At 48.6% G+C, this 27784-nt stretch overlaps 1 protein-coding gene and 1 pseudogene across 3 annotated transcripts in view; both read left to right on the top strand.

Moving 5' to 3' along the window:
* The window catches only part of RBM28 (RNA binding motif protein 28), a 29437-nt gene extending 27592 nt beyond the window's left edge, over positions 1-1845 (top strand). For both annotated transcript variants that reach the window (XM_082400034.1, XM_082400035.1), the window contains exon 19: positions 251-1845. In XM_082400034.1, coding sequence (XP_082256160.1) covers positions 251-385 — 135 coding nt within the window. In that variant the 3' untranslated portion in view covers positions 386-1845. The remainder of the gene's footprint in view (positions 1-250) is intronic.
* A 538-nt stretch (positions 1846-2383) lies between these two features.
* LOC309632486 (ADP-ribosylation factor 1 pseudogene) lies at positions 2384-16276 on the top strand (annotated as a pseudogene). Its single transcript, XR_014249545.1, has 2 exons — positions 2384-3206; positions 3417-16276. The product of XR_014249545.1 is annotated as an ADP-ribosylation factor 1 pseudogene (transcript).
* Positions 16277-27784: the final 11508 nt, after the last annotated feature.

Raw genomic sequence — 27784 nt, 5'->3', positions numbered from 1 at the left:
TTCGTGTGAACATTTGGGAATTGAAGGGGGAGAGGCCTTTGAAACACGGTATTTTAGTGGGGCCCTTCTCTTAGGCACTCCTGGTCTGATTTCTTACCGATGGATGATTCTTGCGGGGTCACTGTCTGGAAGTCCCTCTTGTGGTGGACAAGATCTCTGAACCTACTTTCTCCCTTGGCCGGCCTAAGAGTAAGGTAATACTTAATACTTGAAACTGATTATCTTATGTTTCCTTACCTTTCATTTGTAGGTACCTAGGAAGAAAGCTAAGGGAAACAAGACAGAAATTCGCTTCAACCAGCTGGTCGAACAATATAAGCAGAAGTTATTGGGACCTTCTAAAGGAGCTCCTCTTGCAAAGAGGAGCAAATGGTTTGACAGTTGATGATGGTAGTAGACTGGGTAAGAAGCTGGATTGTGTGCTTCTTGGTAAAGCCTCCCCGTCTCCCCCATGTCATTACTGAGGGAAGGAAACTCCTTGAGTGCACTGCCGCTTTGGGGCACTGCGACTGGGGCACATCTAAACTTTGGTCCCTCCCTGGTGTGTGGTTAGATAACCACAAAGAGGAATCTCAGAAAAACATGGTGATGCTTCTTGCATATTTTGTGTGAAGTTGTGTTTATAATTCTTATCCATTTTAATTCTTTGTTGCTCAAATGGGAACAATTATAAAAAGCATTCTTGACTGCTGAATTTTTAAGATGTATATTTTGTTAAGTGTCTTCTCTAAATGAGATATTTTGTGGCTTTTTGAATAACAGACTCTCCTTTCTAATATATGGGAATCCTTTATTATTTATAAATGTTTTTGATATTCCTAACTCTAATTCAGGCATGTAGTCCTACATACTGCAGGAATCAATTAAGAAAGAGCAGAGAAACATGATTTCCAACCTAACCTTTGAGGGTGGGAGAAACTTGGAAAGTAATTGAGGGCATGGGGCCTGGCCAGGAGCAACACCTGATAATTGTTTGCCAAATGAGTGGGTAATTGTTGGTAGTTAACTAGAAATCAGTTGGCAGTGGCCCACAGACACTAGCCTGGGTGGTGCTAACCTGCATTTCCTCTCTTCCAGCACCTCCTCCTAAGACTCAAGAGAGGTGGTGGGTGGTGGAGAGAGCAGTGAGCATGGCCAGAGAAAGAGGTGGAAATACAGCACAAAGCTCTTAATTCCCCAGTCCAGTCTGGTGCCATAATAAGTGATGCTTTCTTCAGAACCATTGCTGACCTAGGGATATGGCTATTTCATTGCAGTATCTTGGGAAACCAGTGAATGCTCAGAAATGCCCTTAATTGGTTTAAAGATGGGTAAAAGAGAGACCATGAAAATACTGAAACCTTTTGGAGAGAACTAAAGGACAGAGGCTGTATCTCCAGAGTTACCTTGAGACAGTGCGACTTGGGCAGTTCGAAATATTCTGGCAGCAGCTTGGCAACCCATCAACCCTAGGATGACCTGTACTCTGTGAGGGAGTCAGACACTTTATTAAAGGTGTAAATAGAAGATCCACAGCCTGCCTGGCCTCTGATCTGTTTTCCCTTGGCCAGCTGTCTGCTCACCAGACACTTTTTCCCATAGTGTACAAATATCTATAAATTAACATTTAAAAATAATCTTAACATTTAGGATAAGATAAAAATTGGGGTTCATTTCAGATAGCTTTGCCAGATTTTCTTAGATCCAGATTTTTCTTCTAACAGGTTTAGCAGCCCAGTATGTTTAAAACATCATTCAACTGCTGGAAGAGTTACTGCACAGTTCTTTTCTTCTTTTTTGCCTTTATTTTATTTTATTAAATGATGATGTTTGAATCACTAAATTAAAAAAATATATATTGCTGAACGTTTACAATGACAATTTTGCATTTCTCCATATACTTTATCATATAATGATATCATATGTTTTCTAAATTTCTTAAATCTATATTTAAGATACAACTATATAATAAGAATCCCGAGGAAAACAAAACTTAAACCTCAAAATTATTGTTCATCCCATTACTATTTAAGCTGCTAATTTTTGCCCATTAAAACTCCTTTTTTTGGGGCTTCCCTGGTGGCGCAGTGGTTGAGAGTCTGCCTGCCAGTGCAGGGGACACGGGTTCGAGCCCTGGTCTGGGAAGATCCCACATGCCGCGGAGCAACTAGGCCCGTGAGCCACAACTGCTGAGCCTGCGCGTCTGGAGCCTGTGCTCCGCAACAAGAGAGGCCGCGATGGTGAGAGGCCCGCGCACCGCAGTGAAGAGTGGCCCCCGCTCGCCGCAACTAGAGAAAGCCCTCGCACAGAAATGAAGACCCAACACGCAAAAATAAATAAATAAATAAATAAATAAATAAAAAAGAAAGAAATGTCTGTTTAAAAAAAAAAAAAAAAAAAAACTCCTTTTTTTATGCATATTTAAAAATCCACATACTAGTATCATTTTCATTTAAAAAGTCACTCTTTAATATATAACTTTCAGCATATGGTTATTTGTGAATATAATTTTGCAAAAAATTATCTTATGTCTGATAGTTTACTTTTGAAATTATTTAGAAAGCTTAAAGATGCAAACGAAAAATAGCAAATCAGATTATATAATCTGCATACATAAAAGATTTGCATTGAACTAAATCACAGAGGCAGTTTTGGTGAATTCGTATTCAATATTGTCTTCACTTTATTACTCAAGAATATTTCTGAGCTGGATAGTGTGCCAGAACCCCTATCAGTTTTGTCAGTGAAAAGAGACAAGAGAAAATGTAATTCTGCAGGCAATGTAATAAATAAATATATACTTTTAAAGAAAAAGGACAAAGAAAATGTAAATTTGGTCTGTCTTCTTACCTATAAAGAAGGTAGGCACAGGAGTAAATTATTTTTTATGTAACATTTATTTCTAAAGGTTTACAAGATATGATTTTTAAATGGGTATATTTTATGGTTTTTATGTTAATTGATACAAACATAGCCAAATACCTATGTGTATAAATTATTTGGCCAGTATCCGCTCACTTCATACCTTTAAGAAAGAGAATATAAGGTCATTTGCAATAATAATAATTAACTAGTTAATAACATAAAACAAGCTAAAATAATGTTTAAAGAATGTTGACCTGAAAAAGTGTAATGATTCTCAGTGTCGGCGTTCCTATGTGGAACAAATTAATGTGTGATTTACAATACAGTTTAAAAGTACACACACTGCACAGTTCTTTAAAAAAGTAATAAGATGAATCATCCACTTTCTCAACAACCAGATTGCTTGTATGGTGTCCTCCTCTGGGACACCTCACCATGGGTTATCTGGGCAGCTTCTTAACGCTTGCCTCGGGAGTATTAATGCAAGGAGAATCATGCTCATTTCTTCACTTCAGAGCCTGATGTTTCATGAAATGGAGTTTTCTGAATTAAACGTGAAAGTGGAGTTACAGACTGCTTGGTTAAAAAACAACAACAATAGCAACATTTCATTAACATCCAAGACTGAAGGCCATTGACCAAAACTGTCAAGTTTCAGTAGATTTTCCTGCTTGGTTATACAGCAGCCTGACTCAGAGATGCTTATTTTAAATAAAGAGTCTTAAGATTGTGTGCTGGCTGTTTCTTTGCTTTTTTGGTGGGGGGTGGGTGTGTGGAGGGGGGTAGATGGGAGACTTGGTAGTTTTGAAGACTCTGCTTTGATCCAGGGTGTATAGTCCCTTGCTCTAGACTTCGCCTGCAGCGAGGATTCTGTTTCAGCTGTCTTGAAGTGAGATCTGCAGCTTCCTCTGTTACAAAGTTAGTGCATGTGAATTCGTTCTTCGAAATACTTCCAAATGTCCTTTGCTATGTATTTGCCTTGAAAAGAGGTTTTCCAGCTAAAAATTCAGAGTGCAGAACCTCAAGGTTCCAGAGATCCCCTTCTCACCATGTATTTAATCTTCAGTCATCTGAGGAAGCAGGAGGTCAAATATGCCTCTGTGAGTGCCGGCCACCCAGAATCTTCAGTCATAGGCCCTCTGGCTGATCCATGTAGCTACTTCTTTGCTTAATATTCCTCCCACTCACTTTTTGAGAAGTGACTGACAGGCATCTGCCAATTCTGTCATATAAGTGGCAACTCTGCCCACCCAACTTGGAAAGTTCCTGAAACTTCTCCATGGACTGCTCCATCATGGTAGTAGCCACATCATCAGACTGAGGATGCCCAAGATAAGTTTGTATTTCAGTTTGTCTCAGATGATGCTCAACTGTGCTTTCTCTCACTCAGTCCTAACTGGCGCTTAAAGGGCCAGGATGAGGTTGCTTTGTTTCTCTCAGGCAGAGTGAAAATTTCCAGACCTCCCTTTGCCCAAGGTTGACTGATTTAGAAGTTACTTGCATGCATTGTCTTATTTTGGTTCTTTCTTTCTTGTCCTGATGTCTCGTCCTTTCCAGGATTAATTGCAGAGTCTGAGACTGCTCATTGATTGGGGTGTTATTCAGTGGTCTAGACATGGATGAGTTATAGGTACATCTGCAGTTACTTTAGCTTTTGATTCTGAACTGGTGTTTGGCTGCGGACAGGCTTCTGTGCTTATGAAGTAATATAGTGGGAAGAATGTGAAGGACACAGACTGATTGAGCCTGGTAACCAGTTCTGAGGAGGAAACTGCAGAGTCACCAGAATACCTTTTGGACAACCCCCAAATGGAGCATCTTGATAGATGGCAAATCCAGTTTTCCTTAGGCTCGTCCACGCTGCCCAGAGCCTGCTGCCTTTTGTCAGACGAATACTTCACTGCTGCAGAGTCACCCCGGAATCTCCTTCCCTGGCCGTTTGATGGAAGGAAAATCCTTTCTGTCCTTGAGGGCAGGGACTATATTTTACACTTTTCTGTGTACCCTGCAATACTTAACAATGATTTACACATAGTAGGAGTTCGTTTAATTCCACTGAACTCACTGGAACAGAAGGCCATCTGGTCCAGGGAGCTGCGTTTGTGAAGGACAACAGAGTCATTTCCTGAGGTGATGTATGTGAAAGGGCCCCAAAATACAAAGTGATAGAAAAAGAATAATAAACTGCTGGTCACAATCCCTTGAGCACACCACCTGTGTTCTTTTTGCTGTGCCTTGTCCACACCAATTTGTCCCTCTCCACTCACGTGCTATCCAGCATTTCTCCCTGGGAACCTCATCCAACCCAGGGCATTGTGGTCCCTCCCTTGGTCCCTGACACTTTCTGGTTGACATCTACTCACTTGACAGCATATGCGACTGTGGCTTACTTGTCATTTCTTTAGATCTTACCTCCCCAAGTAGATGGAGCCCTGTGATGGCAATCCCAGCCCCAGGGCGTGGCCGATGGTGTCCTTAGTGATTGGCTGTTGAGGATGATGAAGATGAGGGGTGTAGCAGACAGTCACCTGCTGCAGTGAACTCTCCCCAGCCTATCATTTCATGTATTTTCTTTTTTCTTTCTAGTTCAGCCTCGTTCCTCATAGTAGGTGCTCAGTTAATGTCAGTTCCTGTCACTCCGTTTCTTTTCATCTTCCCTGCACTACTGTCTGGGCCTCAGTCTACCAGCAACTCCCCTCATATATTGCTTAATCTGCCTTGTGGCCAGAACCCATCGCATTCCTGTCCCCCTCTGCCCGAGGGGCTCCCAGCCCTTAGGCACAGGGCTGGACGTTAAAGGCTGTATGTGCAAAAACCCTAGTAAGCAGCTGATTCTCAAGTGTTGCCTTCTCACTCTCAACTTTTCTCCATTTTTCCCTCTCCTCTCTCCTGGGTCTGACACTCCATTGTCTGAATGCACTTTTCAACCAAAAGATACTCAAATACTGGGCTTTTGATGAGGTTTTCCCTTTGGAAGCTACTGCAGGAAAGATGCTTTGTATTCTAGCCTGCACTGGAGAAGACCCTATCATGGCAGTTGGCACCTCAGATGGAGGAAGAAGTCCAGAACATTGTTCCTATACTACTTGCAATGAAAGGACGGGATTTAGATGCACCCTTCTTATAAGATAATGTAATATTGTGATTTACAATAAGAAATATATATATGGTCTTTGTCCCTGTTCCTGGAACAGAGCTCCTAAAACCCTTGGAATTTCCTGTGCAGAGAGTAATAGAGGTCTCTTTTGTTATGTTAAATAAGGTGACTTTTGGAAAGTCCCTAAGGATGCCAGTGGAGCCAACCCAGTGATTAGAGGGTTGGAACTTATGGCCCTCCCGGCCCCCCACCCCATCGCCCATGCAGGGAAAGGGGCTAGAGATTGAGTTCAGTCATCAGTGGCCAATGATTTAATCAATCACACCTATTTGAGGAAGCCTCCACAAAAACCTGAAAGAACAGGGTTCCGAGAGCTTCCGGGTCGGTGAGCACGTGGAAGGAGATCTGGGGAGAGTAACTCACTTGGCGAGAACATGGAAGCTCCCTGCCCTTTCTCCATACTTTGCCCTGTGCATCTCTTCCATCTGGCTGTTCCTGAGTTATATCCTTTTATAGTTAACTGGTAATCTAGGAAGTAAAATGTTCCTCTGGGTTCTGTGAGCTGCTCTAGCAAATTAGGAGGGGGTCACTGGAACCTCTGATTGGTCAGAAGCACAGGTAACAACCTGAACTTGTGGTTGGCTTCTGAATTTGGAGGGTGGGGGTCAGTCATGGGGGACCCAGCCCTTAACCTGTGGAATCTGACACTATCTCCAAGTAGGTAGTGTCAGCATTGAGTTAGAATGTAGGACACCCAGTTGGAGAATTGCTTAGTGTGGGGAAAAACACACACATTGGGGTTGGATGCAAAATTGTAATTGGTGTCAGAATTATAGATAATATTCTTTTAAAAGCGCCCCAACAGGGGCTTCCCTGGTGGTGCAGTGGTTGAGAATCCACCTGCTAATGCAGGGGACATGGGTTCGAGCCCTGGTCTGGGAAGATCCCACATGCCGCGGAGCAACTAGGCCCGTGAGCCACAACTACTGAGCCTGCGTGTCTGGAGCCTGTGCTCCGCAACAAGAGAGGTCGCGAGAGTGAGAGGCCCGTGCACCGCGATGAAGAGTGGCCCCCACTTGCCGCAACTAGAGAAAGCCCTCGCACAGAAGCGAAAACCCAACACAGCCATAAAAAAAAAAAAAAAAAAAAAAAAAAAGCACCCCAACAAACATGCTTCCTCCAGTAGTGTGGTGGCCATCAGTTGCCAGAGTATGTGAATTTGTCCAGCCCTCATGGCGCTGCCACCAGCTCCGCCGCAGGGCCCTAGGGAGCAAAGTAGGCCTGTGTTACTTCAGAGGTGGGTAACGCCACGAATGAAAGGAACAGCAACTTAGAGGCAGCGTGCTCTGGCTCCTTCCAAGCCAGCGGGGTCCGCTGGAAGTCCGAAAGCAACCTCCCTCGTCAGATCAGACCCCAGACCCACCTTATGTGTTACGCAGGTCAGAGACTACGATCTCTTTCAGAGACATGGCAAATTGAGGCCCAGACAAGGAAGATGGCACGGGATGAGGCTGGGATACAAGCCCAGGTCTTTTGACACCTGGGCCAGTGCTCTGTCCTCATCTGATCTCCGCTGCCACCTGGCCTGCCCCCCTCAGGGCCTCTGTTTCCCCCTTTGCACAAAAAACAGTTCCCTGAAGGGGTGTGGGCTTCCTTTGCCCTGCCTGTCACCAGCTCCCCGATGTTGTGGCCTAGAAGAACCCATGGCTGTCGAGAGGGGCAGAGCCACAGCCATGGCCTCTGGATCAAAATAGCGGAGTGTGGGCAAAGGCAGGGCTGAGGGGCTGCCAATCAACTTCAGCCTGGGATTCCTGGGGCCGTCCACCCCATGGGAAAGGGGAGCCAAGACCCATGGGGGTGAGTAGGGGGGAGGGATGGTGGGCTCCTGCATCCCCTCCTGGCTTGAAGCTTTTCTCAGGATGGGAGAGACAGAATGAAGAAAAACATCTCTCCCCTTCTCATTTCCCTTCCTGATCCTTCCCAGGCAGGGTGGCGACAGCCTGGTCATTTGAGAAGTGGATGGAGCTTACCTGAGGGACGGTGGTCTGGCTGTGACAGGTTTTCAATCCAGTTTTGCAGCATTGTGATCATGGTGTCCCCTTGGGGGCCGCTGGGTTTGGACATCGCTCCTTTCTCATGAAGCCTGGCTGGGCAGGGCTTTCCTATCATCTCAGGTGATCTTCACAACAATCCTGGCTTAGATCATTGAGGGGCAATTGTTCCCACCCTAGTCTCACAGCTGATGGAAACAGGATGACACTCCTAGGATCCCTTGGCCGCTGAGCTAGGACCAGGGCAGGGCTCCGACTTGGCCCAGGGCTCTATCTCTGGGGCCTTTTACGGAACTTTTATTTGAAACCGCTTTTTTTGCCAGGTACACCAAGTGTTTTTAGGGTAAAGAAAGGTTTCTCTTTTTCACATTACATAAGAAAAGGAAGGACATTTTCATCCTCACGTGGTCTCTGGATGGCAGTGAAACATTTTAAAACGTCTCGTAGAGCGAAACCAGCAGCTGCCTCTGAGCAGCAGCTGCGCTGCGGCTGCCCAGGGTTTCTCTGGCCAGTGTCGCTCCCACGAGTCTACAGCGTGGGGCATATCTTTGCAAATCTCTTCAAGGGCCTTTTTAGCAAAAAAGAAATGAGCATTCCCATGGTGGGCCTAGATGCTGCGGGAAAGACCACCACCCTGTACAAACTGAAGCTGGGTGAAATCGTGACCACCGTTCCCACTACAGGCTTCAACGTGGAGACTGTGGAATACAAGCACATCGGCTTCACTGTGTGGGCGGCCAGGACACGATCCGGCCTCCGTGGCGCCACTACTTCCAGAGCACACAAGCTCTCATTTTCGTGGTTGACAGCAAGGACAGAGAGCGTGTGAATGAGGCCCGAGAGGAGCTTATGAGGGTGCTGGCAGAAGACGAGCTCAGGGACGCCCTTCTGCTCGTGTGTGCTAACAAACAGGACCTCCCCAATGCCGTGAATGCAGCCGACATCACGGACAAGCTGGGGCTGCACTCCCTGCGCCACAGGAACTTGTACATTCAGGCCACCTGTGCCACCAGCGGGGACGGGCTGTCCAATCAGCCCTGGAACCAGAAGTGAGCTGTACTCCTCTCTCCTCCCCTCTCACTCCCTCCTTCTACCCTCGCTTTACTCTCATGTGGCAAACGTGCCCCTGGGGTGTGAGTGCCAGAAGCTGTCTCCATGGTCGGTCACAGTGTGCTTCACCATGCTGTAAATGTGCAGACGCAGACTGCAACTGGGTTTTTAATCTAATGTAAATAGTTTTTGTTTCCAATGAGGCAGTTTCTGGTACTCCTATGCAATATTACTCAGCTTTTTTTATTTTCAAAAGAAAATCGACCCACTGTTTAGTACTCAGAAGGGATTTTAGGCACACGGGTCATCCAGGAGTCACTGTGTCAGACAAGCCCGATGCTTCTCCCCTGGGCTTTAGATCTGTGTTGAAATCCATTTTGGTGGTTGGTTTTTAACCCAAACTCAGTGCATTTTTAAAAATAGTTACAAATACAAGATAAGGAGAACACTTGAACACACAGAAGGGAGAAATGTGCCTAGCGTAGGTTCTGCAGTAATGGCCTGAGTCCGGTCCACCAGTGATCTGTTTCCTGTTGGGAACGTGAAACGGGATAGAACCAGCCATGATCCATTCTGCATGGTCACAACAGGGTCCCTGTGATTTGCTCTGTCTTGAGTCATCCCACACCCCATAGCGTCTGTGTTTGTTTCTGTGCTTACATGGCCGCCCAGGAGATGGGCTGGAGGCTGCAGCCACTGCTGTCAGACCCCTTGGAGGAACCCCAGCCTTTTCTGGGGTCAGCATGGGCACTTTGGTTGGGATTCTCTGCTTTGAGCGGGAACCCTGCAGTCCCCTTGCTTGCCTGCTCCGGGCTCTCTGGGGTCTCACCAGCGGGCGCGCGGGTGGTCATCCTTGAGCCCCAGCCCCTCGGAGCCCCTGTCTACGTGTGCTTTCACTCCCTCAGCCTACAAAGGTCAGATTTGCCATAGAAAAATGATAAGCTCTACTGTTTTCTTTTGTATTTTGATAAACACTGAAGAAGCTAGAGCTGTTAAACTTTATCTTGGGGAAAACCTCAGAACTGGTTTATCTGGTGTCGTGGAACCTCTTACTGCTTTCAATACACAATTAGTAATCAACTGTTTTGTATACTTGTTTTCAGTTTTCATTTCGACAAACAAGCACTGTAATTATAGCTGTTAGAATAAAATCTCAACTATTTAAAAAAAACTTCTTGTAATCAATAATGCCAAGTTTTTATGATAAAGTATTAACTTAAAAATTAAGTCCTTTGCTTGACCAGCTCCTTTCTCCCCTACGCCAGGGCAAAAGACACCAGTCTTCACATATTTTTGTAGTTATTTTCCTCCCTCCCTCTCTCTCTCTCTCTCTCTCTGTTTCCTTGGCTACCAGAAGCCAGATGTACTCATGCACATCAAAATAAGTGAAGAAAGACTTTGAGTGGTGACTACATTTATTTTGTGATTTCTTTGGCAGTAGCCAGGACTCCATACCTTAGTTTTGCATTGGGGTTTGCAAATATCGAAAGGGTGGATTTACTCTACTCGGTTTTATAACTGCCTTTCCTGGAATTCTGCAGACATCTCCATTCCCCTGGAGGTCAGATAATGGCTATTTATTTTCCATAGTCATGAAAGCCTCTGGGGAGAGCCATGGCAATTTGACAAGGACTATTGAAGGAACATCAGGATTGAAGTGACTGCTCAGGAAATCACATACCCTTGCTCCTATCTGCGGGGACAGCTGCCAGCCGGGCTCTCCTGTCTACAGCCAGCTGTGCACGGGTGCAGCTGGCGAAGGGGAAGAACCCTTTGCCTCCCTTTCTCTCTGCAAGAGGATGGGTGCACTAAACTCAAATAGAATAGTTCATAACAGCAGCTGAGAATTGCTGAGCACTTACTCTGTGTGGCAGGCATACGCTAAGGATTATCCCACTGAGTAAAATGCATATCCCATCCCTATCCCCACGGCCAGAGGCCAGATGAAGAGGACAGAAGGGACTTAAGTCTCTCTGTAGGAAGGCTAGAGGTCCCTTTCCCTCTGCTTGCAGACCTTCTGGGACAGGAAGCTCACCACCTGCCCCAAGCATGCCATAGATTTTCACACAGCTTGAAACACATGTCCACACTTGGCTAATTAATGGAGCACCCAGAGCGCCTATGAATCCTTCAGTGGTGCCCTTGAAAGTCTATTACTGGGTGTGCCCTCCCTGCTAGGGTGTGAGCTGCAGGAGGGTGAGTGGGACGGGGTGTCTTTCCTTCCGTCTGCCCAGCCCCTAGCCATGCTTTGTAGCAAGCAGGTGCTTAAGAGAATGCATTGAGGGTGATCTCCAGAGGTGGCCCCCAGCAGGACCCCAGTCTTTCCAGGAAGCATGAATGTTCTGGGGCTGGGGTGAGGGTTCTGGGGAGGGTCCACATAGCTCCCAGGGACCTGCTGCTGGGCCTCTGGGTTTTGAGCTCCTTGGTGAGATTTAGGCAATTTAGGGTCTTAACAAGGGACCCATGTTCTTCTTTCCCAGGGAAGCAGTGAAGGATCTGAGCTGCTCCAGGTGGGCGAGGGACAAAAGGGGAAAAGCAAAAGGCCAGGGCTCCTCCCAAGAGAATCCAAGTTCTGGAGGACAGGAGGCATGAGGAAACTCACCCTCTGCCCACCTTCACAGCCCAGTTCCCCAGGATAACGGCAAAGAGACAAGGGGGTGACCTTGGACAAATCACTCAGACCCTCCAGTCTTCTCTTTCCTCATCTGTAAAGCAGAGGCGATAAAGCAACTTTGCAGAGTTATCAGCACTAAATGAAAGAGCCGTTGGAGGGGAGTGTGGAAGTTGATGGTGGGGCCCACAGCATCTGGGACATGGGGGAAGAAGGGTCTCTGGGATGCCTTTTGCCCTCAATGACCTGAGTGAATTCACAGGAAAGAGGAGAAAGGATGATTGTCCTAGAAAGGTTTTGCCCACCTCCAGATGACTGGCTAATTTCCACCTCTCTCCTGCCTGGGTTTAGGGAGCTCATCCTGTCCTCAAGGGAGCAGTGACCCCACCTCGGCCTCTGCAGGGAGATCCAGACACGTGGGCGAGGCTCTGCTCCCAGGGCAATCTGCCCTCCTCGGAGACTGTCCTCCCCGCCAAACTGCAGGGAGAATAAGTCTGTCTCATCTTGACGTTTTACCTCTGTAAGGAGCTGGCTAATGCCATTTGAGGAGGTCCTTGGGGTTGAGTGCTGTGAGGAGACAGCAAAGAAGGGGCACCCAGGCCACCCTACTTCCTCCTTTGCCTGTGGCAATCACTGCTAACTCATCACTTCCCTCCTACCATCCAGCCCAGCCTTGACCTCAGCATCTTTTTCAACAAAAAAGTACAGGCAACCATACAGACAATTGGAGTTGGCATGTGAGGTGAAACCTACTTGCCAATTTTGCTGTAAGGGAGCATCCTTCTTTGCCAGAAAGTAACCCAATATTAATAACTGTCTCTTATTGAGCTCTTGTTTCATTCCAGGCATCGTGTCGTATTTCATGGGCATGAGTATCTTCAGTCCTCACAAGGTCAGGAGGTAGATGCTGTTAGCGTGCTTATTTAATGATCTAATGAGGCATGAGGGAGGTTGCACCTTCATTCACTCAGAAAGTATTAATTGATCACCTCCAGGCGTGGCAGAGGGCACTGAACTGAATTGAGTTCCTGCCACCTTGGAGCTCACATTCTATCGACCAAGCCCCAATTTAAAAGATACTGTTTGTGCTTTGTGACCACCTAGAGGGGTGGGATAGGGAGGGTGGGAGGGAGACGCAAGAGGGAGGAGATATGGGGATATATGTATATGTATAGCTGATTCACTCTGTTATAAAGCAGAAACTAACACACCATTGTAAAGCAATTATACTCCAATAAAGATGTTAAAAAAATAATAAAAAAAATAAAAGGCAGTTTTACAAAAAAATAAAATAAAAGATACTGTTCCTCTGTCTCTCCTAACCTAGGTCCTCAGACACTGAGTTCCCTTCCCTGGAGGCACCACGTTAGGGTTTCTTTTTTTTGTGTGGCTACACCGCTCGGCTTGCACTCCGACCAGGGATTGAACCTGGGCCCTTGGCAGTGAAAGTGCTGTGTCTTAACCACTGGACCACCAGGGATGTCCCATGTTAGGGTTTCTTGTGGGTCCTTCTAGAGAGACGCTGCACTTACAGGCACCTAGGTATGTACAGTGGAGAATATTGCACTAGGTGTTTTGCACCAGGGGTTTTCCTTTTTATGACATCTCTTGGAGATATTCCATTCTTTTTCATGGCTGCATAGCATTTTATTATTTTGGAGCGAAATTCCTTTTCATTCCTCTTCAAGTTTTTTCTTAGCTACTCTTGCATATGTATTTCTTCTGAGTAAACATTAGTACAACTGTGGCATGTTTAACAAGAAAATGACAAACCTCTTTGGACTTTTGATTGGACTGTGTTTAATCTATAGTTTAACCCTACAGTACATTCGCTTTTCCCTCTTAGGAATATGCCATGCCTTTCCATCTAATTAATTATTTCATGTGTGTTAGAAAAGTTTGTACATTTTTAAGATCTAGTTTTCCTGTTTCCCACACTTGTTGCTAAAATCAGTCCTGGGTATTTTTGTTACTGTTAATTGTGTTTTGACTATGTTCTCCACTCCCCCATCCACCCACCCTCATTGTATTTTCTAATTGGTTATTGCTAGTTGATGAGGAAGCTATTGAATTTTGCATGCAACCACTTTATTAAATTCGCCTGTTAGTTCTAATAGCATTTCAATTTTTTCTTGTAGGCTCTCTGGAGCCTTTTGCACAGGCCAATTCAGATGAATAATTAACTCTCCAGCTGAGTCAATGACCTTCCCTAAATCAGGTCTCTTATAAATTTAGGAGTTTGGCTGAAGGAGAATGCTGTGTAAATGCAGTGTGAATAGGGGTCTTGGCAAGTTCTGGTAGCCTCCAAAAAACTTATAGTCTTTCATTCATAATTTCACTGCTCAAAATCTGTCCTAAAAAAGTGATCAGAACTGTGAACAAAAGAACTTAGGAATCAAGACATGTATTGCAATGCTTGTTATTTATAACAGTGAACATTGGAGACAGCCTAAATGATTAACATTAGCGGATTGGTTAGGTCAATGTTTACTCTGTTTTCACCTGTCTCCTGATCCTCTCATTCTACCCACTCCACCCCAGGCCTCGACTTCTCCCTCAGACCGCAGCCTCACAAATCCCACTGGCTGCAGAAGGCTCTGATCTTATTTCAGAGTCTGTCTACATGGCTACTTGCCCCAGTCAGAGCTCAGCCTCCTCTTCCTCTGACCAGGTCAGGTTGGTGGGAAACACTCTGAGGCAGAGATCTGTGTCTGGTTATTAGGGAGGACTTTGAGAGCAGCATCTGGCAGGGAGTGAGGGAAGAAGATTGGGCAGGAGGAGAGTTGAACTGCGATATAGTCACGACAGAGTCACCAGCTGATCCCATGAGGAGATCTAAAGATGGGATGGCCCTTCAGAGTTGTCCCAAATAGAGGTAAGGGGGCTGGGCTCTGGAATCCCTCACATTGACCAGTCACTGGGAGGGAGCTGTGCTTTGAGGGGGGTGGAACTTTGGGAGAGGACAGTTTCTGGGGAGACACCCAGCTGTGAGCAGCCAACACTGCCAGCAGGGAAACAAACGCCTTCATCTGGAAGGAGGTGCTGGGTGACCGTGATGCTTCATTTTATGTGTCAACTTGACTCAGTCGCGGGGTGCCCAGATATTTATTTGTTTATCTGTTATTCTGGGTGTGTCTGTGAGGGTGTTTCTGGATGAGATTAACATTTGAATCCAAGTAGACTGAGTAAAGCAGATTTCCCTCCCCAGTGTGGGTGGACCTCAGCCAAGCTGTTGAAAGTGGGAATAAAATAAAATGTTGAGTAATAAAGGAGTCTTTCTCTCTGCCTGACTGTCTTTGAGCTGGGGCATCAGACTTCTCCTGCCTTCGGACTCAGACCAGGACTGGAACTTACACCACTGCGTCTCCAGCTTGCTAACTTCAGATCTTGGACTTCTCATCCCCATAATTGTATGAGCCAATTCCTTATAGGAATTGTAAATGAGATATATAACTGTATTTGTATCTATATCTGTATCTGTATCTCCTATTGGTTCTGTTTCTCTGGTGAACCCAGTGGTGCACCATAGCATTCATACACCTGTTGTGGTGGATTAAAGGTGGCTGCAAATTGTTTGCTAATCCATCCGCTGAGAGGTGGAATGTATTTCTCCTTTCTTATATATGAGGTGGCTCAGTGACAGCTTTTGTATTAGTCAGGGTTCTCCAGAGGAGAGATGGATCTATCTATCTATCTATCTATCTATCATCAAGATATATTATGGAGAACTGGCTCATGTGATTATGGAGGCTGAGAAGCCCCACAATCTGTAGTCTGCAAGGTGGAGACCCAGGAAAGCTAGTGGTGTAACTTAGTCCAAGTCCGAAGGCCTGAGACCCAGGGGAGCCATTGGTGTAAATCTCAGTCTGAGGGCAGGAGAAGATGAAATGAGATGTTCCAGCTCAAGTAGTAAGGCAGAAAAAAGGGTCAAACTCCTCTTTCTTCCACTTTTTGTTCTATTCATGCCCTTTACTGAGTCCACTGATTCGAATGCTAATCTCATCCAGAAACACCCTCACAGACACACACAGACATAACGTTTAATCTGGGCACCCGCAGCCAGTCAAGCTGACACATGAAAGTAAAGGAACCGTCGCAGCTGGCCTTTAAAATAACATTACGAAATGTTTCATGTCATCGAGAATGGCTTATCACCTACTGTTAAGAGAAACAAGCGCTGCACAAAATTAAGAGTACAGTATGAGCTCAACCATGTGAAGGAAAAGAAACAGCACAGAAGATTGGAAGACGATATGCTGACGTTTTACTAGTGGTTGCTTCCAAGGTAATGGACCCTTAGTAAGCGTTTTTCAACATCTTTATAGTTTTCTGCATTTTTCATATTTTCTACAATGAGCATGTGTCATTGTGATAAGGAAAAGACTTGAGAAAGCAAATCGTGAGGGCTCAGACAGTACTGGAATCTGTTGGCTCCCCAGAAAAGTCAGTGTAGGGCGCCTGGACGCCTCAAGCCGCAATCACCCGCTTGACCCTCAGCTGGGCCAGCGGCCGCCTTCCCCTCCTCAATGTGGAGCAGCCCCTGCAAACGGGAGAGTCAAACTGCTGCGGGGCCAGACTGGGGTGCTGGGGACTCCTATAGCGTCCCCCACCGTAGGAGCACTGGGCGAGACGAAAAGGAGGCAGCGGGGGGGGGAAAGGACAGGCACACGAGAAGGGGCCTTGGCTCCCTCTGTGCCACCTCCCCTTGGCCCTCCGTCTCTCCACACAGCCGAGGCGGGCGCCGGGAGCTGCTGGGTCCCTTCTGTGAGCGCACCTGGGGACACGGCCCCATCCTGTGCTCCTGTGCAAGCTGGGGGAGAAGCAGAGAGAGGCACGGAGGCTGGGGTGTGTGGACGAGGCTGACTCCGCAGGGGGACCCGTGCAGCAGGGGAGGCCCTTGCCTGGGGTGGGTTCCTGTGGCCGCCACGTCAAGGCCAGCCTTCCTCTGCCTCCTGCGGCCCCTCTGATGGCCAAGGGGAGCTGCCGGGAAAACCACAGGCCACAGGACTCCTTGGCTGCCCAGGAGCAAGGCCACAGGTAAAACCCAAATAAAATAGAACCCCATACCCACTCCTTTCTAAATCCCCAAACTCAGTTAAAAAGCAAACACGTCTTGGCGACAAACATCCACCTCAACGAAAATAATGCGCGGAGTTACCTGGTCCCCAGTCCCAGACGAGTGAGTAAGCAAGCGTAGAGATGGCTTTGTGTGCCAAAGGGACAGCCAAATGGGAAAGAAATATCACTTCCTCCCAGGAAAGAGAGGGAGGCTTCTGGACTCATGTACAAATGAATGAATACCCTCCCCCCTTCCCCTCCCTCCAGCCCCCGAACTGCCATCAGGCTGTTGTCATTCTACTCTGGCTCCCCAGACAATGGGGCCAACAGGTGGATTCAGGAGCCCCAAGACTGTTACTCTTTTTTTTTTTTTTTAACATCTTTATTGGAGTATAATTGCTTTACAATGGTGTATTAGTTTCTGCTTTATAACAAAGTGAATCAGCTATACATATACATATGTCCCCATATCTCTTCCCTCTTGCATCTCCCTCCCTCCCACCCTCCCTATGCCACCCCTCTAGGTGGTCACAAAGCACCCAGCTGATCTCCCTGTGCTATGCGGCTGCTTCCCACTAGCTATTCATTTTACGTTTGGTAGTGTATACATGTCCATGCCACTCTCTCACTGCCTTCCCGGCACTTCTTCTGTCTGCCCTGTCAGGTCAAACTGCTCCCTAGGCCGCTGCCCTCTGCTCATAAGCAATTTTTCAGTCCTTTAGCACAGCTTCGTTAAAAAATCTACTTCTCTGCGGCACCCGAGAGATTTTTCTGCCGTTTTTGCAAGTTCAGCTCTTTTTGAGTCATTTCTTATACTTCTCTCCTCCTTCCACCCCTCCCTTGCCCCCAGATTGAAGTTCTTTTGGCAGTGGAATCCAGATTTTTCCATCTCCTCTACCTGTAGAACAAGAACGTGATTTGGCACAAGTTTTGGGACAAGATGGGGCAGGTGTTTGTCCAAAGGGGTCACAGGGAGCGAGCTCTGAGTCAGTGAGAAGAGGACCACTTGCTGTGACTTCAGTCTCAGGGTCCATGGGGGGGCAGGTGTGTGTGTGGGGGGCAGGTGTGGGGCGATGGGTTCAGGCTTTGAGGGCAGAAGGTGGGTTGGTGTCCCAGGCCCACCCCTGGCCAGTGGCATCATCCAGGGGCCTCTCTGAACCTGAAGGTCCTGATAGATACAGTGGACATAACAGCATCCCTCCCTCCAAGGGCTGTGGTGAGGTTGAGACGAGCTTGGGTCCTTGGAAAGTGCTCGTTCAGTGCCCTGCACACCTAGCTGCGAGGTTAACTGAGAGGTGATACAAGCATGGCTCGCTGAACTGACCGGTGCCCCTTGGGGTAATTCGAGAAGAAAGGAAAGGCTCTTCCCACCTTTTCTCCACCAACAAGAAAACCTTTCACGGAGAGCTGGAAGTCCACTAGTGAAGAGTTAGTTATGCTAATATCTCCTGCCCTTTCCCATCTTAAATTTAAAATCCGTCTGGAAGGGAAACACATCACATCCCCAATCCATCGACTGAAACTCTCTCTCTCTTTTTAAATAAAATTTGCTTAATTCTATAAACACGGACTGAGCACCTGCTGACATATTATATGCAAGACACTGGGCCAGGCACTATAAACATAAGTAAGAAAGACATGGTTTCTGCAACTTGACAGAACTTCCCACCCTGCTTTCACCCCTGGAGCTTGAGCGGAGCTTTTCCTGGGTCCCCACTGGGGTCCTTGGAGAAGTCAGACTTGTCTAGTTGAGATCTGGCCCCAGCTCCCGCCTTCTGGTTGATGCCCCCTTTGAAGCCTCCTCCCTCAGACTAGCCCAGTGAGCAGACACTCATGTCTGGGAGCTGTGGTCAGCTGCTGGCAGGGCTGGTCCCAGGGCAATAGGAGGATAGTCCCTGCCACTCTTCATTTTCTTGGTTACCCTTTGTCCTGTAATTTGGGATGCACTCTGAAGCATCTGATAATTTCAGACTTTTATGACAATTTAAGAAGTGCAAAGGCAGGAATTTAGCTTGGTCCCTGGGGTAATTTAGATTCTCAATCAAGCCTTTTAGCCTTTTTGATTAAAATAGAGACATTTAATATCATTAAATGATGCCCCCAAACATCCTCCAGCTTTACACATTAGTCTCCCTTTCTTGCCTCCCTGAAGAATAGGTTTTTTTCTCTTGGGTCCTTTTCTCCCTCCCTCCCTCTGCATTTTCACTTTTCCCTCTTCTGACGTTTCCTCTGCTCCAAGCCCTGCCATAATCCCTGGAGACACCAGCCTCCATGGAGATGACCTGTCCAACTCCTAGCCTCTCACATCCTTGGCGTCTCATCCTCAGGGCCCTCTCCTCCGTTCCAGCCCATGCTGTGGGCTCTGCACAACTTGTATCTCTTGCCTCTCCAGGCTCTCAGAATTTCCTCCCCCCGCCACCCTGCCTCACACTCTCCCCCTGCAGCGCTTCTCCCCTTCACAAACTTTTACCAAGAATCACTTTCCGCTTCTTCCTCTTCAGTCTACTCTAGTCTCCAGGTTGTGGTGCCCACCCTGACCTTCTCAGGGTCACCAGTGACTGACCTCTCCCTGAACCCTGTGAATACATGTGTATCCCCACCGGCTGGGCCCCCAGTGGCGTTCACATGGCTGATCACACCCTTTTCTCAAGACACCCCCTCCCTTAGACCCCCCCCCCGCCACGTGCCCCTCATGTCTAGTTGGCTCCTGGTTTCTCCTTCTCAGGCTCCTGGAGGGGCCTCTTCCTCATCTTGTGCTCAGGTGCCGGGGTTCCCAAGGGCTCCGCCTGACCTCTCCCACTCTCTCCTGGGGTGGCTCCCTCACTCCCAAGGCCTCAGCGACCTCACGTGCTGCTGCCTTCTGGGTCTTTCTGCCTGCCCAGGCTGTCTCCTGAGCACTGTCTCCTAGAGCCGGCCACCTCCTCCGCAGTCTAAGATACTCTCCTCCGAGTGTCCTGCAGGTGCTTCAAACTCCACCTGCCCCAAGTGGATGGAACGGGGCTCCTCCGCCTCTCCTCCCCCAGGCTTCCCCTTCCCAATAAATGACCCCAGTCTCACTTGCCCTGGCACCTCACCCTTAGTGACATCTGCCTCATCACCCTCAAATCATTCCTCTTCTCATCCCTCCCTTTACAATCCCCGTGCTCTGTCAGTTCTGCTTCCTGTCTCTCCCTTGAATCCTGCTTTTCTCCTTCCCCGCTCCTCCTGGGTCAGGTCCTCCTCTGGACCATGGCAGCAACCTCCTAACTGGTCCTCCTGGCCCCCGTTCAATGCACCCTCCACACTGCAGCCAGAACCATCTTCCTAAAGTGCCAGCCTGATCATGTCACTCTCTAGCTTCAAACCTTCCGCTGGTTTCCATAGCCCTCTGATCAAGTCCATCTGAAGGGGGTCCTGCAGGATCTGGTCTGGCTCAACCCTCACTTTTGTCCCATGTGAGCTGAACGTCGTTCAGTTGCTCAGTGGGCCTCAGGATGTCTCCCCTTTAAAAAATTGAGATGTAATCATTCACATACCATAGAATTCACCATTTTAAAGTGTAAAATTCAGCGGCTTTTAGTATATAAGTATCTCCTGCTTTTTGAAAGTTTGCTCTAAGTCACTTTACCTTTATGAAAGAGCTACATTAGTACCTATTTTCACTAATGGAAAGCAATCCTAAGTGGACGAAAAGAGGTGAAAAACAAAAACAGGATTCAGCGTTTGTTTTGCAGCAAGTGGTTATAGAGGCAGCGCGCACCCTGAGCAGTGAGAGTGGCCCCGCCAAGCTCCTTCCCTGGGAACTGCACTCAGCATCGAGCCGCCATAGCTTTACATGGTGTCTGTGAGCATCTGTGCTTTATCTTGATGTATTTTGTGCATCTGTTAGCTGGATGTGTCCTAAGGCAATTGCATCTTTGCTTTACGCCATTTGGCTAACAAAATGTTTCATAGGAACACTTTACTTTTGGATGTTGGGGGAAACCTGTATTCACAAGGGTGTGCAATCATCCTCACTATTTAATTTTTCAACATTTTTTTCTTATTTATTTATTTACCTATCTCTGTATGTATCTATCTATTTATTTATGTCTGCGTTGGTTCTTAGTTGCTACTCGTGGGCTTTCTCTAGTTGCGGTGAGTGGGGGCTACTCTTCATTGCGGTGCGCAGGCTTCTCATTGTGGTGGCTTCTCTTGTTGAGGAGCACGGGCTCTAGGCGCGCGGGCTTCAGTAGTTGTGGCACACGGGCTCAGTAGTTGTGGCTAGCGGGCTCTAGAGCACCGGCTCAGTAGTTGTGGTGCACGGGCTTAGTTGCTCCATGGCATGTGGCATCTTCCCAGACCAGGGCTCGAACCCGTGTCCCCTGCATTGGCAGGAGGATTCTTAACCACTGCGCCACCAGGGAAGTCCCCTAATTTTGCAACATTTTTATCGTCCCGGAAAGAAACGTGAATCCGTTAGCAGTCTCTTTATAACCCCCTCACCCGCAACCACGAATATACCTTCTTTCCCCATGGATTTGTCAATTCTGAACATTTTATATAAATGGAATCATACAAGCATAACATTTCCAAGGTTCCAGAGCCTCTCTCTTGCCCTGGGAATTTCAAAAACACTGTTACTCTGTCTCCTTCTCTACCTGGAGAGCCCCTGCTCAGCCTTCAGGTCTCACTCTCCTCTTCTTTGTGGAGCCCTTTTCTGACCCAGACCCCTGACCCCTAGGTTTGGCTGAGACCCTTGCTTTATGCCACAGCAATTTCACTTCTCTCAGCCTAACCCTCATCACACTGTTATTATTTATCTCATTGTTATGACCTATATTGTTATTATTACCTAATTTATTATTAGATTGTTATGACTTATCTAATTCGTTCTCCTGCTAGACCATAAGCTCCATCAGGGCAAGGACCCGTTGTCCTGTTTATGCCTGTATCCCTAGGGCTCAGCACATAAAAGCCTGCAATAGACATATGCTACATGTAAAAAGTCAATCCAGGTCTCCTGGGCCTTTGTCAGAGTCCGCTGGTAAGTCAGCCTCACTGTGCAGCCGCTTATTCTTTCCCTGTCTCTCTCCTCTCTGACAGCTGGATGGAATTAGGGGTGTGCAGGGAAGGGCTTTGGACAAGACCCTGTATCTCAGAGAACCTGGCACATTAGGAGGGAAAGCTGCCAGCCCAGAGCTGTGGTGGAAGTTTTGTGGAGAGACTTTCAGGAGAGACAAAGCATGAGGGACCAGGCTCTAAGCTCCTGTGTTTGTCTTTGCCTCCCCATCCACAGTGCTGGGGGAGAAGGAAGTGGCCAAGATGTGTCTGCTGAATGAGTTAATGGAGACAGACAGGTCTCAGCTTTGGGGTTTGCAGCTCAGAGCACCCCGACTCCCGCTGTGTTTCTGCAGAGCCAGGATGAGGGTCTCCCCAGAGCCTGGCATATCGCACAGTTTCTGCCCTTCCTGTCCATGCTGGCACCGTGGGGCCTCATGGCTGTGCCCCAGGAGGGGGCTGTGCCCCATGAGGGAGCTCTGCCCCAAGAGCCGTGCTGGGGCCCAAGGAGGAGAGGATGGAATCCTAGAGGCTGGGCTAAGGACTCCCTGGTCCTCTGCCAAAAAGGCAGCTGTCACCTTGGGGAGGTTTGCAGGATGCGTCAACGCCAAGAGCTCCCCTACAGGCTGGGCATCAGTCCTCCGAGTCAGCAATAGGTCAGAAAGCAAAGCTGGGGACCTGGGGGCTTCCCTGGTGGTGCAGTGGTTAAGAATCGCATGCCAATGCAGGGGACACGGGTTTGAACCCTGGTCTGGGAAGATCCCACATGTCGCGGAGCAACTAAGCCCGTGCGCCACAACTACTGAGCCTGCGCTCTAGAGCACGCGAGCCACAACGACTGAAGCCCCGCGTGCCTAGAGCCCGTGCTCCACAAGAGAAGCTACCGCAGTGAGAACCCCGGGCACCGCAACAAAGAGTAGCCCCCGCTCGCCACAACTAGAGAAAGCCTGTGTGCAGCAACGAAGACCAAACACAGCCAAAAAAAAAGTGCTGGGGGCCTTGTTTCCAGAAGGTTCAGTTCTGTGGCCCATTTGGACCTTGATCACTGTCATTTAGGGCTCTGTCAAATAATCACTGGGAGATATTTCTTAAAAAGGTGTAAATGCTGGGACTTCCCTGGTGGCACAGTGGTTAAGAATCCGCCTGCCAATGCAGGGCACACAGCTTCAAGCCTTGGTCCGGGAAGATCTCACATGCTGCGGAGCAACTAACCCCTTGTGCCACAACTACTGAGCCCAAGTGCCACAACTACTGAAACCTGCACACCTAGAGCCTGTGCTCCGCAACAAGAGAAGCCACCATAATGAGAAGCCCATGCACCCCAACAAAGTGTAGCCCTTGCTCTCCGCAACTAGAGAAAGGCCACGTGCAGCAATGAAGACCCAAAAATAAATTAAAAAAAAAAAAAGGTTTAAATGCTGCCCAAGCAGTGCCTGAATTGGAAGGTGGGAGTGAGGGAGCAGGAATGTTGAAGATCTGCACGTTTGGTCCATTATTCATTCTTTTTTTTTTTTTTTTTTTAACAATAGAAGCTGTTAGCTTTTTAAGTATTAGCTTAAGTATTAGCTAATACTCTACCAGTTTTTTTGTTTTTTTTTGTTTTTTTTTAAAGAAACATGTTGGCTCTTTAAATTTATTTAATTAATTTATTTGGCTGTGTTGGGTCTTCGTTTCTGTGCGAGGGCTTTCTCTAGTTGCAGCGAGTGGGGGCCACTCTTCATTGCGGTGCGCGGGCCTCTCAGCGGGCCTCTCACTGTCGTGGCCTCTCTTGTTGCGGAGCACAGGCTCCAGATGCGCAGGCTCAGTAGTTGTGGCTCACGGGTCCAGTTGCTCCGCGGCATGTGGGATCCTCCCAGACCAGGGCTCGAACCCGTGTCCCCTGCATTGGCAGGCAGATTCTCAACCACTGCGCCACCAGGGAAGCCCCCATTATTCATTCTTGAGGCTTTTACATCCTCTCACTCTCACTCCAGTGGGGTGAGCTAGGTATTATTAGCCCTGTTGCAGACAAGGCAATGGAGGCTCCAAATGTCTGGAGTTGTCTGAGAACGCTGGGAGCAGTATTCAGCTGGGGTGGAATCAAAGTCTCTAGACTCCAAGTCCTTTTCACTGCTCTCTAGCATCCCCACCCAATGTTGCTATGAGGGGGGGGCGGACCCCCTTGTCTCTGGCAGGGGCCTTTGGAAGAAGCCCGGGCTGCGTAAGTCCCAGCTGGCGGGATTGGCTTACTCAGCAGAGCCCCCTACCCCTGGCCTTTGCAGCATCCTGGATTGCCTGCTGGGGGGCAAGTTGCTCACCTGGGCACGGGTAGGCTGGGGTTTTGTGAGCCTAGGAAGAGGCTGCAGCATTGGAGGAGGAGGAAGAAGCCATCCTGGGTGAGCGCACTCAGTAAAATGGGGGAGAAACAAAGGCCACCTGGTGGGGGGGGGCTCCCCCACAGCTAGGGGTTTTGTGGTTGTGCCTGGAGTGGGGATTTCTTGGTAGGTGAAGTCCTTCTACAGCATCAGTTCAGGGCCCATGGGGCTAGGATTATATACCAAATATAGCAAATAAAAAACCAGGGCACCCAGTTAAATTTGAATTTCAGATAAACAGTGGATCATTTTTTAGTGTAAGTATACCCCAGATAAACAACAGATACATTTTTAGTATGAATATGTCCCAAATATTGCATGGGGCATACTTATACTAAATACATTTACTGATAGACTTTCAGCCCTGAGTGTAGGGTAATATTGGGTTGGCCAAAAAGTTCATTCGGGTTTTTGTAAGCAGTTACAGAGCAAACCCGAACGAACTTTTTTGGCCAACCCCATATTTTTGTGAGGGATCCTTTCAAATGTCCCTTCAGATCTTAAAGCTCAGATGAAAAATTACTGGTTTGCTATACTCCCATTATGATTATATTACTATTGCTCAGTTTGGCTGCTGACAGGAACAGTGTGGGATAATAGGACTTAGAGTTTCACTGAGAACAAAGTGCATTAAATATAAAGCATTGTGTTAAAGGGTCCGAAGTCATCCAAGTCTAAAGAACTGGGAAAGAGCTTCAGAGAAGGGAGCTGTAGAGCAGGCAGGCCGGCCGGCAGGCGGGGCACCCACGAGACCACAGGTGACCGGCGCCTTCCCTCCCCGGCCAGTGCCCTTGCACCAGCCCCGGGCGGCGGGGCAGAGTTCAGTTGTGTGAGCGGAAAAACGGGACAGAAGCGCGGGTCGCCGCAGCGCCAGGCTGGCCTGGGGCACGCGGCAAAGGGACCTGGGGGCGCCCCGGGCCCGTCGCTTCCTCTTTGCCCCATCTGCGTCGCTGGGCTAAGCATTGCTGACTCAAGGGAAGAAGGAAAAAGAGAAACTGGGGAAAAGCCAGTAGACAAAACCAGCAATAAAAGGAAATTTGCTGATCGAGTGGAATTCTCTCCCGAGACCCAGCAAGTTGCGCACGCGGCTGGGCGCCAGCGGGGCCAGCGGCAGCGCGTTTTGAGCCCCTGCCCGGGGTGCGCAGTAAACCTGGCCGTCCCCGTGCCTCCCAAGGCCGGGGGCAGGAATCTAGGAGGAAGACCCCTACCGCAGGCAAGCCTGAGACCCTCCGGGACCGGGTCGGAGGAGGGGCGACTGAGACCCGGCTCCCCGCTTCGGCCCGAGAAAGGGGCACAGGGTGGGCTCCCTGAAGAGCAGGGGGCGGGGTCACAAAGGCGTTTCTGGAAATAAATCCCGTCCAGGACAAAAGGGAAAGGAAAGGAGCAACTCAAAGGTTTCATGAGGATTTGGGGGTGGGCTGTCTCCTCCGACTCCACTCTCACTCACACTGTGGGATTCCTAATCGCCCTCTGAGAGAAAAGGCGCCCCTGATCAGCCAGAAATCAGCCCTGGGAAGAGGGGAAAAAGATAATGTGGCCGGTAAAGCACCCCTGTGCTGTCAGGCTCCCCCGACCCTTCCACGCCCACCACAGGCAGCCCTGGCTCTTCCTAGCGGAGCGTTAATGATGCACCAGACCCCGCGCGAGCAGTTTTACATGCATTATCTCATTCATCATCACAACCAACCCGGGAGGCAGGCACATTACCATCCCCTGGGCTGGGAGAGACTGAGTAACTTGCCCAAATCACACAACTGGTAAAGGTGGCTGCCTTTTAACCCTGAACCATCCTGTTTCCTGTTGGACCCAGATAAGGCTTCAGATTCCTTCTCAACACAGAACTCCGGATGGCCACTACCCGCAGACCTAAGTTGGCACAAGGAATAAAACTGTTTTCCAAACGTGTTATATTGGTGTGTTGGCTCAGATGCAAATGATTGTGGCTGCTGGATGATTTGGCTGGGGCTGTAGAAGGGCCTCACCTCCCACCTGATACGTTTATGGGTGGAATCATAGAATAATTAATCTAGAACAGACCTAAAAAATGGAGTCCAGCATGTGGGTTTTTCAGATGAGGAAGCTGAGGCCCAGAGAAGTGAACACGCTTGCCCAGGGCCACCTAGCATCAGGATTAGAATCCAGCACCTGGCATCCCAGGTGGGGGGGGTGCCCTTGTTAACCCTCCCCATGGCTGCACTGCTCTCTAGGAGCGCAGACCTCGATTCCGGCCTGCCCCTTTCAGCGGAGTTCGGGAGTCCACAGGCAGAGCTGGAACCCACGGCCTCTGTCCCGCGGCGGAGCGGCTTCTGGGCGGGGCACAGGCAGGCGGCAGAGGCGGTGGAGAAGTTCGCGATCCCAAGACCTGGGCGTGCAGGACCAGACCTGGCCTCCCTGGCCAAACGCCGCCTGGCGGTGGAAGCCGGGAGAGGGCGCGAGGCCTGGCCGGGACCCAGCATGGCGTGTCTGGGAGAGGAGGGTGGGCCAGCGTTTGCTGGGCAGCCGCTAGGCACTGGGCAAAAATCAGGGTTAAATCAGCTTAAAGGATTGGCAACCACGGCGTCCCCAGCCCAGGTCCAGGGCAATCTGGTTCCCGTCTAGCCAGTGTTAGATAGCCCTGAAGCTGCCTTTTTAGACGCTCGACACAGGATTATAAAATGTGGCTGTCACAGACATCCCCCCTCCACACACACTTCAGCATAAAGGCCCTTTCTCTGCTGTTTATCCTCATTGAATATTGGATTATTTCAACAACTATTTACATATAAAGAAACATGAACAGTAATCCGCATAAAACTCAGCAGCACACACACACCTGGCTATGTGAGGATGGGGTGCATCACCGCTATGGGGTGAGGGCAGGAAGTTCACAGGTGGAACTCGCCGGTGGTGCCCCAGGTTCTGTGCTTTCCTCTTTCTTTCATCTAAACAGCACAGAAAACCAGAGAGGCAGGCTGGAGAGCTGCTGTGACTTGCCCCAGCTCACCCAGCTAAAGTGACAGGGCGCCACGAACCAGACCCCAAATATCCTGACTCAGGCCAGCATGTGGTTTATTGAGGGCCACCCCCAAATTCCTCCCCTCCCCAGATCTGTCAAGATTCCTAAAACTTTGCTGTTATAGGCCCCTAACTCTATTTACTGCTGGAGGGTTTGGGGGTTTTGAGAATTTCCTCTCTAAACAAATCACGCTGGAAAGAACACTTCATTGGTCACTATTACTTGTAAAAGGATTCTGGCACCTGTAGAAGTGAGGGAGTGGGGGAGGTATGGCAGGGACACCGGGACCCCAAAGATCACCTTCGTGTGTTTCTCACAACTTTGGCAGTCTCTTCTGTCCTCTGTGCAGCTGTCTGCCCAGCTGGAGTACGAGCTCCTCTATTTGCTATTATTTGCTCTTGTTTCTCCTGAGCCTGTACATTGCGTGGCACATAGTAGGCACTCAGGAAATCTTTGCCAAACAACTTTCTGTACCCCAGCTCCTCATTTGCCATAATTTGATTGGTCTGACCCAGAACCTGCCAGCATTGGCCAAAGGGCTGCCCTTCACACTTCTCCCCCAACCCTCCCACCCCCTGGCAGCCCAAGGATGAGCATAGTGGCAAGAGAGGCCATAGGATTCCTCTAGAAATGTTTTTCATAAGCTAGGCTCCAGCGAGGGATTTGGGAATTCCTTAAACAGCCAGTGTGCATTTGGGCATAAAC

The sequence above is a fragment of the Balaenoptera borealis genome (assembly GCF_965194805.1).
Source record: "Balaenoptera borealis genome assembly, chromosome: 7".
Lineage (NCBI taxonomy): Eukaryota > Metazoa > Chordata > Mammalia > Artiodactyla > Balaenopteridae > Balaenoptera > Balaenoptera borealis.
This window is presented reverse-complemented; position numbering and strand designations above follow the sequence as displayed.